The following is a 12,311-nucleotide window of genomic DNA, read 5'->3' as shown; positions in this document are numbered from 1 at the left end:
CAGGAGGCCGCTTCCGAGCGTGTGACCCCCGCCCCACGCTCGGTGCCGGGGGACGCTGGAGTGCTGCGGCCGTGTTCGTGGGTTGAGCGCCGCGGTTGATTGCTGTCGACGCTCTCCTGGCCGGGGTCCGGCGCTGTCCCGGAGCACTCTCTCCACTCCCCTGCCTGCGGACTCATCATGAGGCGCCTGGGCTCTGTGCAGAGGAAAATGCCGTGTGTGTTTGTGACAGAGGTGAAAGAGGAGCCTTCCACCAAAAGGGAGCATCAGGTACCGAGGAGCGCGGGGCCGGCGGGGCGGCCGCGCGTGAGCTCCTCCCCGCGGCGCCGGCTGGGTTTGAACCCAGCCGGACGCCCAGGCGCGTTGGAGCCGCTCTGCAGGCCGGGGGTTTCTGCAGGTTTCGCTGGGGCCGTCTAGGGGACGGGTGTCCCTACGCCTCGAGCTCCAGGTTCTTGTACCTTCTGAGTTGCAAGGGAGGGAATATGGGACAGTTTTTCTAATCGGGCGATTCAAACTGGTCATTGCATGGAAATTGAAAACCTGTATCTTAAATAATGTACCTTTTTTCTCACATTACCATCTTTTGAGGAAAACCCCTCAAGAATTCATGTAATCACTGCAAAACAAGCTTTACTACTTTTTACTAGTGTGGTGACTAAGTGGAGGTTTTTAGAAAACTTGCTTCACCTGTTCTAACCTGGGAACCCATGGCAGTGTTGACAGCTAACCTAGTTGGGTCACTGAAGATCAGACCTTGTGTAACTACCTACTTGATTCTAATTTTGATATTCTCATCTCAAGGTTTTCTATTCTCTCAACACCGTGTTTTACACGTAGAGGGTCCTTAATACATACCGGTGAATGATCCTGTATCAGGATTATTCTTTAATATATGGCAAAGTCCTTGACAGCAGAATCCCATTAGCATCTGGGTGCTTCCAGCTCATACAAAATCAGCTTGTGCATTTGACATCAACCCTCACCTCCCCTTAACATCATTGACACTGGCCTTCATGTCTTCCAGACTAAAAGACCTTTAAGGCCAAGAGTACCCTGTTATCTCTAGTCCCAGTTTCTAGGACCTGTCACATGCACTGGATAAATATTGATTGAATTAAAGGAACCCTGGCGTCATTTCATGCCAGTTTTCCCTTTACCTTAACGCTTTTTACCGTATAACAGTAGAAAAGAATCTACTGCCATCACTGTTACAATTCCTTAATATTTTATGCCGTTATTGCACTACCTGTTTACTATATTGCCACCCAGAATGATCGGCATTACATTCTTTCCTGGTCACAACCCCGCAGTTACTACTAAATGTCTGTAGCAGTAGTTGTCAAGCTTTTATTTTTTTAACTCTAACAAACTCAATTCATATGAAACAATGTCATCCTGAATAGTGCTTCACTCTAGCTGTGCTTCTCAACTTTGTATGTTGGGGATGGAGAGGGAGTAATTGATGAAAGCCCCCTCTACCAGGAGAAATAAGCCCCATCTCTTGTCCCTCTGCAGTTAAGAATAGCTTATAGTATTGTTTATAGTGTAGCATCCAAATTCTTAAGTGTAATTCAAGGATTCCCATGAATTAGTCCCAGTCTTAGAGTGTCTGTTGCACCCGCCAGGAAGCTCCTGTGCTCATTGCAGCGGAAAGTGCAATGTGCGTTTGTCACTGAGGTGCCTACTTAAGTGAAGTCTGTTCTAGCAAAGTCTGTTTCATCCCGTGAACATACCAGACATAGTCATCTCTGTGTTCATGCTTAGGCTACGCACTCTGCCTAGAGCACTACCAGAATTTAAAATTCTTCATATCAGACCTTCTCTATGGAATCTTGCTCAGCTTAGTTATCCAGTGATTTCCCCTGCCCAGAAATTGTAGAGGACCTGTCATTTCATACTCTCTTTTTAAACACACATGCCTTCTTTTTTCAGTCATAGTTTGAAGTCTCCAGTAACAGGTAGAGGAGAATTTTGTGTACCCTTTGGTATCTTAGGTTGCCCTTTGGACGTGTCAGTAGCAAAGAGGGGTAGATAATTCGTTCTTATGGAAGGGGCATTTGTACTCCTCGGGAACTCCAGAGTAAATCCTCCCTAGAATCTTTGATAAACACTACCCGGCCAAACCCTGGTTCTGCCACCACAGGGCAAATTGATATCCTCTGATACCAATGTTACAAGTTAGTGATGAATCCCCAACCATTCAGTTTTATCTTAAAAGTACTGGATCAGTACCAGAATGGGGCTAATTTCCTAAGTTTGCCTGACTCTGAAACAGTACTTCATTTATTAGTCTTAAGCCTATTACACCAGTATAATGTTTATGTTGTGCAATGTTTTTCACATCATGTAAGATGAATGTTACTTCAGATATTTTAGACAGTAAAACACTGGCATAAGTCCTCAGAAATTAAAATAAATTACAGATAAAAAATTGGTACGAAGCATAGAAACTGTCTTTTCTTCCATTTCTGGTGCTCTTTTGGCTTGTCTTCCTGACAGTAGAAAAACCACAAATTAAATGCGCAATTTACTACTGGTAAATCTAAGAGGGTCCCCGTTTGTTTTTCTCCTTAGCACTTATCATATCAAACAGGGCACTGTGCATTTTGTCACTGTTGTCTTAAAATGAAAGTTCTACCAAGGGCAGGTACTGTTTTGTTCACCTGTATCCCAGTGCTGAGGACAACTCTTCACCCATAGGAGTCATTTAGCCAATGATTGTCAGGTAAACGACTGAACACACAGAACACTTGAACTAGGGATGCAGCTCTGCGTAGGACATGGTTCCTGGAGTCAAGCTAATTGCAGTGGGTAAAGAAACGTGTGAATACAGTTGGCCCATGAACAATACCAGAAAAACCCTAGTATAACTTGTGGCTTGCCCTTACATTTGAGTTTTCCTCCGTATCCGTGGTTCTCGATCTGGGATTCAACTGTGAATGGTAGTACTGCAGTATTTACTGTTGGAAAAAATGTGCGCATACGTGGGTTCAAACGCACAGTTCGACGTGTGTTGTTTAAGAGTCAACTGTAATTACAAACCTGTGCGGGAAAACACGTATTGCTGTGAGAGCATAGAAGGGGAGGGGGTGATTTGTAAGAATTTCACCGAAGTATTTTTTAAATGGTCTCGAAGGTCCCTCAGAACTTGTGAAATTAAGAACGTCCCAGGTGAGAGTGTGTGCAAAGGCATAGAGGCTGTTTATCTTAAACCAGTTTTCTCTCTCTCTTTTTTAAGCCATTTAAAGTTTTGGCAACTGAAACTATAAGTCACAAGGCATTAGATGCAGATATATACAGTGCAATTCCAACAGAAAAAGTGGATGGAACATGTTGTTATGTTACTACCTACAAAGGTAAAATAAAACTATACTACAAATACTATTTTTATTGATCACTTGAACTATATATATCTGAAATGGAGCATTACTTTTCATAAACCCTTGGAAACCTGAGTATAATAGGAAAATAATAAAGTCACAATTGTTATGTTATACGTATTTATTATCTAGTATCTTTCTCTTGGGGAGGAAAGGAAGATAACTGATGTTTACTTAATACCCATTAAGAACAGACAGTGTGATAAATTCTTTGTACATATTATCTCTAATTTGCACAATAAGCCTCTCCATTTCACAGAAGTGGAGACCAAAGCTCAGAGAGCATAAATAATTTGCCCAAGTCCATATAATTAATGAAGGGCTGAACTGGTGATAGGACCTAGCTGTGTCTGACCCTAAAGCTTGTTCTTGTCTCCCCAGTCCCAGTGCTGATTCCACTGTTTTTATCACTATTGGCAACGTCTCTAATTTATTTCATTTTAATGTACTTTAAAGGAGGTAGAGACTCAGAAGTTGTCAACCATACTGAGGAAAAAAATGCATTAAAAGAGGGTAATAATCTTCGTGATTTTTTTTCTGGATAGTGAAATTACCTCTCAGTTCCAACAAGAGAAATACAACAGTTAAATGCATATTGGACACATTCCTCATATCAAGAAATCTCTTCTGAAATGCATTTTAAAATTTTTAATTGTGCAAAATACACATAACATAAAATTTACCATGTTAACCATTTTTAACTGTATGGTCCAGTGGTATGTAGTTCACATTGTTGTGCTGTCAACACCATCCATCTCCAGAACTCTCTTCATCTTGTAAAACTAAAACTATATCCATTGAACAACTCACCATTCCCCCTTCTTCCAGCCCTTGGCAACCACCGTTCTACTTTGTCTTTAGGATTTTGACTACCGTAGGTACTAAATATAAGTGGAGTCATACAGTATTTGTCTTTTTGTGATTGGCTTATTACTTCATTTATATATTGTCCTCAAGATTCTTCCATGTTGTAGTACATGTCAGAATTTCCTTTTTAAGGCTGAATAGTATTTCAGTGTGTGTATATACTGCAAGTTTGTATATACCACATACTTGTGTGTATATACCATTCATCCATCAGTGTATATTTGAAATGCTTCCACCTATCGTCTGTTGTGAACAGTGTTGGTATGAATATGGTATACAGATATCTCTTTGAGTCTCTGCTTTCAGTTCTTTTGGGCCTATATCCAAAAGTGGAATTGCTGGATTATATAGTAATTCTATTTGACTTTTTGAGGAACTGTCATATGTTTTCCATAGCAGCTGCACCATTTACATTCCTACCAAGAGGGCAGAAAGTTTCCAGTTTCTCCACATTCTCACCAACACTTATTTTGTTTTTATTTTAATAGTAGGCATTTTAATGAGTGTGAATACAATGCATTTTTTATGTTTACTTGTAAAAAGAACAAAAGGTCCATTCAACCAGAAATGGTACTGTAATTTTAATCTGGTTCTTTATATTGTTTATTGGTATATCTAATATGTAATATAGAATGTCTAAACCAAACTGTAATCAATAATTTTTGAAACCCCTGATTTATATATTTGAAGAAATTATAAAGGACTTTTTTAGACTTTTGTATTTATAGTAAGAAACTTAAATGAGCATCACTATGTGTAATTATGTATAATGGAGACAGTTAAACAAGATTGAATTGCTAAACTTACAGGACCCCAAATGGCAATGCTTGCAAATCCACAGTTCATTACAGGTAAAGGAAATACAATACAGCAAGGGCATTAAAAACAAAGATGTACATCACAACCAGAGACTATCTCATAGCAGAGTCTGGTGAGACTGGGTAAAAACTTCTATAGTCCTCCTCCAACTCCTCTCCTGCCTTCCTGCCAAATCGTAGCAGGACACACTTTCTCAAATCAGGGAACACCTCAGAAACAGGGAATCTGAAATGGAGTGTCAGCTGGGGATTTTTATATTTTGCTGGTCAGGAAGGCATCTTCCTGCTGAGTAACTGGCCTCAACAAGGAGAGCCCTCCAGGAGCCTCACTGAGACCAGGTGCAACTCATTAGACTCACTGTTCTCAATAAAGACTGCTGGCTGGCTCACTGTCCCGGAACGTCTCAGATCCGTGACTGCAGAGTGTTAATCAGTGTTCCGTGCCTTGACCGGGTGAGAGCCATGTAAAACAACTGAGCCTCACTCCACAGTTTTGGGAATTAACCCTCATAACATAGAGCTGTGATGCTTTCAGGGAAGGTGTGAATACAATTTTCTGGTTATGTTTCAATTGAGAATAGAGGTAGCTTCAGCTTCTCATAAATGCTAGTTACTAATAAAGAATGGCTGTGGAATGTCCTTACAAGAGTCACATTTGCTTTTTATCTCATCCCCATCATTCTTGAACCAAAGACTGAAGTCTTACAGCATCAGGTACTGCTAGGTAGGATGTGTCTGTTACACCGCACATTTTCCCTTGTCTCCTGGGTTGCTTCTTTTAGAAAAGATGAGCCCTACTGTGTATTGAAAACTTTTATACCAAAATGTCTTTCAAGATAAATTTTACTGTTTGCCTTAAACTTTTTTTCCTTTTATTATTTTCTAGGTCAGCCATACCTTTGGGCTCGGCTGGATAGAAAACCTAACAAAGTAGCTGAGAAAAGATTTAAAAATTTTCTACATTCAAAACAAAATTCAAAAGGTTAGTGGGTCTTTTTTTTTTTTTAAGCTTTTCATGATTTAAGTAAGCTGAAATTTTTTACTTATTTCTTGTTATGGTATTCTATACAGTATGTCCTTTACAATTTAACTGCTTTGGGGAAAGAAGAACATTATAATTGAATATTTTTATATGTAAAAGAATATGCTAGAAAAATATTTCAAAATGTTTTAACATTTCTGTGACTCCTCATTATAGTATGTCAATTTTACTAAAATATATGACCTACTGTATATATATTATAATGAGTGACACATTTTGGTTTTGTCTGCCTAAGAGATAAATAGGTAATTTTATAAATCAGGTACAAATATCAAAAGATTATTAACATTTTTAATTATTATATTAAATGCCTCTAAGTATATAAGTAGATATATATATACATTCATTATTATATATCCACTTATATATAATCTAATCTTTACATATATTTATATTCATAGTGCATTAATAATTTATCATTAATCTACACATACTGAAATACTGGCTGCTTTAGTTAGACTGTTACCTACTATTACAGATGGGGCCAGGTTCAAAACTGAAAATTTAAGGTGTCAGTACTTTCACCCTGAGTAGTCACATTGTGCTAATAATAAATGAAGAATTATATGGTACCTCATATTATAAGTTTCATTAGCTGTTTTTGAATTTCTTCACTATTTTATATTTTTTAAAGTATTGCCACACATAAGATTATTTGACTCTTTTAGAATTTTTTTGGAATATTGAGGAGGACTTCAAACCTGTTCCAGAGTGCTGGATACCAGCGAAGGAAATAGAACAATTAAATGGGAATCCGATGCCTGATGAAAATGGACACATTCCTGGTATTATGAAATCTCTTCTAAAATACAGTTTTGTGTTTACTAGTATAAAGGACAAAAGGTCATTCAATTGCCAAATACAGAATTTAATTTTAATGTGGTTCTTCATGGTACTTATCTATATAGCAAAAAATGTGAGTCTAATTTACAGTTAATACCAATGAAGTTTCATCTCAAGAACATCCTCTTGGGTTTAGAATGTTTCCTAAGATGGATAGGGTACTACCTGTAGTCTGTGAACACTAAAGCATTGAGTGGGACTAGCCCTGACGTGCATGTTGTCAAGATAGGCAGTGTGATTGATCTAGTCTGAAATAGGATATTAAGAAGCCGTTATTTTTTAGACTGGGGATAACAATACGTATATATTTTTTGCAAAGATCCTTGAAGACTTTCACAGTGAATGGAAGTGAAAATAGATATCTCACAGTAGTTCTTCTGAGGATAGGAAAATGTTGCAAAAGTGTGCTGAGTAGAAAGAGAGCTCAGATTAAGGGTGAGTCCAGCAGGCATGACCAGAGAACCTATAATGTGCAAAGCTCTCTTTCTAGTAATACAACAATGGACACCAGAGCCCTTATCCTTGATGATCTTTTAGATATTAAGGACAAATCTGCCATTAATAGTATGACTTAAGAACTGAAAGGAAGTAAGATACAGGGTACAGTTGGAGAAAAGAGGAAGAACTCCTACTTCAACCTGTGGTGGTTAGAGGAAGCTTCTGAGGGGAGTGACATTTATACTGAAGCTTAAGAACCAGAACGTTAGTTGGAAGGAAGGGAGAAGTTCAGCTTCAGCAAACTCTCACAAAGGGGAGAGATCATGAGTCTTTTAGAAATTTTAAATAACACTTCATTGTGGCTGTATTGTGTAGGGTGTGTGACATTTGAGGAGGTTATAAAAATTGAGGCTGGAGATGTGGAACAGACTCAGATCTTAAAAGTATTTGTATTGCATCTAAATTAGTTTGAAGTTTGTACTGAAGATGATTATTAAGCAGAGCTACAGCAGAACTAAATTTAAATTTTTGAAATAGAACTATGATAAAAGTGGGGTGGGTTTCACTGGAGACTAGCAGACCGGCAGAGGTTATTACAGTAATCTGGGTGAATAATGAATGCCAAAGATGTGATGGTCATAATGGCATATATGCCCTAGTTTGTCTTTTTTTTTTTTTTTAAATAAAGAATTCTCCGCAATGAGGAAGCCTAATCTGACAACAGGAGTTAGGAAGGGAATAACAGTGACATTCAATAAATGTGAAATCAATAAATTGTTCAGCAAATATTGGAACAGTACAATCAATTGTGAAACCCTTACTACTGCCCTTGAAATTAGAGAGAAGGTGGAGAGAAAATAAAGAAGGTTTTAATGCTGTATAATGTAGAATGGTGCTCAGTTCTTATTGAAACGGTGAATTTTCTAGTAAAAAAATTCTAGGTGCTCTGTAGTGAATAGTCAAATAGGTTAATTCCTCAACAGAATCAAGAATGAAATCTTATGATTAAAAAAAAATAGGATTTAAAAAGCAGTAAAACTATTAACATGTCCACTGATGTTAAGTGATACTTTTGTGTGATAGAACATCCAGAAAATATGGAAAATTTAGAACAGAAATTAAAATTACCTCAAGTCTCAATCCAAAGAAAAACAATGTAATGAAAAAAAAAAAACACTTCTTTCTTTAAATGATAGGTTGGGTACCAGTGGAGAAAAACAACAAACAGTATTGCTGGCATTCTTCGGTAGTTAATTATGAATTTGAAATTGCACTGGTACTGAAGCATCATTCTGATGATCCTGGTCTTTTGGAAATTAGTGCAGTGCCACTGTCAGATCTCTTAGAACAAACACTGGAGCTTATAGGAACCAATATTAATGGAAACCCATATGGTGAGTAAAGCGTTTTTCCTGTTCAGTTACAGTGACTGTCATTTATAGATACAACTTCTAGGTTCAGCTGAAAAAAATACACACTAAAGAAATGACTAATAAATTCAACTAATAAATAGCTTTCTAGGATTATAGCTATTTCTAAATTTTATGTCCATGGAGAAATTTTTGCATGACTCATTAATCCAAAAGGTTCATTTGAGCCTCTCATTCTTTACTGTAATAACATTATAGAACCATGTATGAAAGTAATTAATCAAATGTAACTTTTCATTCCTTTTTAAAACTTAGGTGAACTGAGTTGAAAGAAAGTCATGGTATGTTTTTTTCCCTCCAGTTTAATTGAGATATAATTGACATATATAGCACTGTATAAGTTTAAGGTGTACAGCATTATTTGACTTATATATATCATGAAATGATTATCACAGTAAGTTTAGTGAATATCCATTATGTTATATAGATTCAAAATTAAAGAAATAGAAGAAAAATTTTTTTTCTTGTGATGAGAACTCTTAGGATTTACTCTTAACAACTTTCATATATAACACAGCAGTGCTAATTTATCATGTACATTATCCCTAGTACTTATTTATCTTATAACTGGAAGTGTGTACCTTTTGACTGCCTTCATCCAGTTCCCCCTCCCATCACCTCCACTTCTGATAACCACAAATCTGATCTCTTTTTCCATGGGTGTGTTTGTTTTTGAAGTATAACTGACCTGTAACACTTTGTTAGTTCCTATTACACAAAACGGTGATTCAGTGCTTCCATGCATTTCAGAATGATCACTGTAAGTCTAGTTATGATCTGTCACCATACAAAGATCCTACGTAGTTATTAACTATTCCCACACTGTACATTTTATATCCATGACTCATTTATTTTTCAGCTGTAAGTTTGTACCTTACTCTCCCTTACCTATTTTTCTTCTCTTTAACACACTCCCCTCTGGCAGAATTTTTTTTGTTCTATCTATAACTCTTTCTGTTTTGTTATGTTTGTTCATTTGTTTTGTTTTTTAGATTACATATGTAAGTGAAATCATACAGGATTTGTCTTTCTCTGACTTCACTTAGCATAATACCCTTCAGGTCCATCCATGTTGTCGCAAATGGCAAGATTTTATTTTATTTTTTGGTTGAGTAGTTTTGCAGTTTGTGTGTGTACACACCACATCTTTATCCATTCATCTGTTGATGGGCACTTAGGTTGCTTTTCATGGCTAGGCAATTAATTTAGCATTAATTAATGGCTAAGGGAAAAATTAAAAAATTGGCAATGAATAGCACATCAGTCATCAGAATATATACCATGATGAACTGAGTACAAGTCCTTAGGGCACTGTGGAGTTCATTGTTGACAGGAGAATGAAGACAGACCCACGGGTATTAAAGCTGAGTAGCAAAATACTCTGTAGAGATCAGAAGCAGATAGATTGGCAGGTGAGAAGAAGCTAAAACAGTAATTATACAAGTTACAGACACAACATGGCTGCTTGGCAAACACTGAATGATAGTTGAATGTGGCTGATGATTTAGAGGACAGATTGGTGGACTTTTTCTGCAAAAGACCGGACAGTAAACATTTAGGTTTTTTGGGTCATAACCTCTGAAACAGGCCACAGACAGTACTTAAATGAATGGGTGTGGCTGTACTCCATTGAAACAATTTACAAAAACAGGCATCTGGCTGGGTTTGGTCCAAACGCCATAGTTTGTCAGCTCCTAGTGTAGAGCACACAAAGGTGGAATTTACATTGATAAGTCTTTTTTATTTGGAGAAATTTTCTGTCTTTTTGAAACTTTTGTATGGCTAATAGCAAATTTTTACAATTTTAGGGTTAGGAAGCAAGAAGCATCCGTTACATCTTCTTATACCACATGGAGCATTTCAAGTAAGAAATCTACCTACCTTGAAGCACAGTGATCTGCTGTCCTGGTTTGAAGGTTGCAGAGAGGGTAAAATTGAAGGAATAGTATGGCATTGCAATGATGGCTGTTTAATCAAGGTAATGGCAGAAAATAGTGGTGTTCTGTCATTTTATATTCTTAAAACAAAGTGGCACTAAAATACTCTCTTCGAATTGCAGTTAATTCTGATATGCAGTAAAGAAATTTAATTTCTTCATCTCACGTGCCACCATCTTTATAAGATAAAGTTGTTTCCCAATGTGTATTCAATCTGTGGGGCTTGATTCTAGATGTGCTTCAGGATTAAAATGAAGAAAACGTCTGGAGAACTCTGCATACCACGTATTTCCTTCTTAGAAATTCGTGTTGAATATAGCATTCTCTGAGACATCCTGTACTAGTAACTTACTCAACATTTCTCAAAATTACTTGATTATGGAATTTGTTAGGGGTATCAAGGTGACAATTAATATGTACTGAATGAATTATTTCACACTTTGTGCCCTTTCTGTCTCCTGGACTTGTGTATGTGATTTTGCACAGGTAGTCATGTGTTCACTGAAGCCAGAAACTTAGATATCGTTTTTAACCTCTCTCTCCATTACTTCATAAATCCAGTTAACAGTTCTAAAAGATTCTCATCTGACTTCTCCAGCCGACTGGCTATTAATTTTAATTCAAACCAGAATTCACGCTTGAACTATTTTATCACTCTCCTAAATGATATCTTTCAGTCTTGTCCTTGTTCTGTCCACTCTTCACAATGAACAAGAATACTACTTCCCTGCATAAAACTGCTGAGTGACATTAAGATTTTTCATGATCTGGCCCCTGGTTAAATTTCCAGAACTCTCCACACCCATCTCCCAAACACACCCACACTGTATATGTTCTAAACACACTTAACTAATTGCAACCAGAGCAAAAAGCAGTGTTCTGTCACGTAACACCCCCCTTGGTTAGAATGCCTTCTGCCCACATTTTTAGTTGGCTAGCTTCTGTACTCACCAGCAGACTCTATTAGTCATTAAATTTTTATGGAGCTCCTGAATATGTTCCTGACATGATTCCAGGTGCTGGAAACAGAGTCAACAAAACAGTGTCTCTGCCTTCATGAAGCTCACACTTTAATGGGGAAGATAGAAGCAATAAACAAATAAATATGTAATTTGTCAGGAAGAGAACAGCTATGAAAAAAAAAAAAAAAGAGTAAGATGAAGTGGAGCCTTAAATGGTGCCTGGCAGAAGATAGGCCCTCTAAATACTTGTAAGTGAATGAAGAGAATGTGGGTGGAAGCTAATACCCTTTTTCCTCTTTTCAGGTCCATCGCCACCATCTTGGTTTATGCTGGCCAATCCCAGATACTTATATGAATTCAAAGCCAGTTATTATCAACATGAACCTGAACAAATATGAGTATGCCTTTGATGCTAAGAGTTTATTTAATCATTTTTCAAAAATTGATCATCAGAAATTTAGTAGGCTCAATGATATAATACTCAGTGTATAAACTGGAAATGCAATTAAAAATCAGCTTCATTGTTGTTATATTTCAATGTTGAATATTCTGCCATATTTAAAAGGTAAAAATACCTCAAGATTTCTTTTTATTATT

General features: G+C 37.1%; 1 protein-coding gene across 2 annotated transcripts; it reads left to right on the top strand.

Annotated features, from left to right (window-relative positions):
* RLIG1 (RNA 5'-phosphate and 3'-OH ligase 1) lies at window positions 1-12,252 on the top strand. Of its 2 annotated transcripts, none has more exons than XM_045514828.2 (7): window positions 1-267; window positions 3,236-3,353; window positions 5,949-6,044; window positions 6,773-6,889; window positions 8,582-8,779; window positions 10,624-10,679; window positions 12,018-12,252. In XM_045514828.2, exons 1-7 carry the CDS (start codon window positions 178-180, stop codon window positions 12,204-12,206), a joined length of 864 nt encoding a protein of 287 aa, XP_045370784.1. In that variant the 5' UTR covers window positions 1-177; the 3' UTR covers window positions 12,207-12,252. The 2 variants fall into 2 exon arrangements, with proteins under 2 accessions (XP_045370784.1, XP_010950756.1); XM_010952454.3 differs by having other exon boundaries at window positions 4-267; window positions 10,624-10,793.
* Window positions 12,253-12,311: the final 59 nt, after the last annotated feature.

This window comes from Camelus bactrianus, chromosome 12 (genome assembly GCF_048773025.1).
Source record: "Camelus bactrianus isolate YW-2024 breed Bactrian camel chromosome 12, ASM4877302v1, whole genome shotgun sequence".
Classification (NCBI taxonomy): Eukaryota; Metazoa; Chordata; class Mammalia; order Artiodactyla; family Camelidae; genus Camelus; species Camelus bactrianus.
Note: the sequence above shows the minus strand (reverse complement) of the source record. Positions and strands in the feature narration are given on the sequence as shown.

Bases quoted from the DNA above. Each gene is read 5' to 3' on its own strand.
- RLIG1 (XM_010952454.3), top strand. From the start codon at position 178: ATGAGGCGCCTGGGCTCTGTGCAGAGGAAAATGCCGTGTGTGTTTGTG. The intron at 268-3,235 runs GTACCGAGGAGC...CTCTTTTTTAAG, and splicing joins CCACCAAAAGGGAGCATCAG to CCATTTAAAGTTTTGGCAAC. The intron at 10,794-12,017 runs GTAATGGCAGAA...TCCTCTTTTCAG, and splicing joins ATGATGGCTGTTTAATCAAG to GTCCATCGCCACCATCTTGG.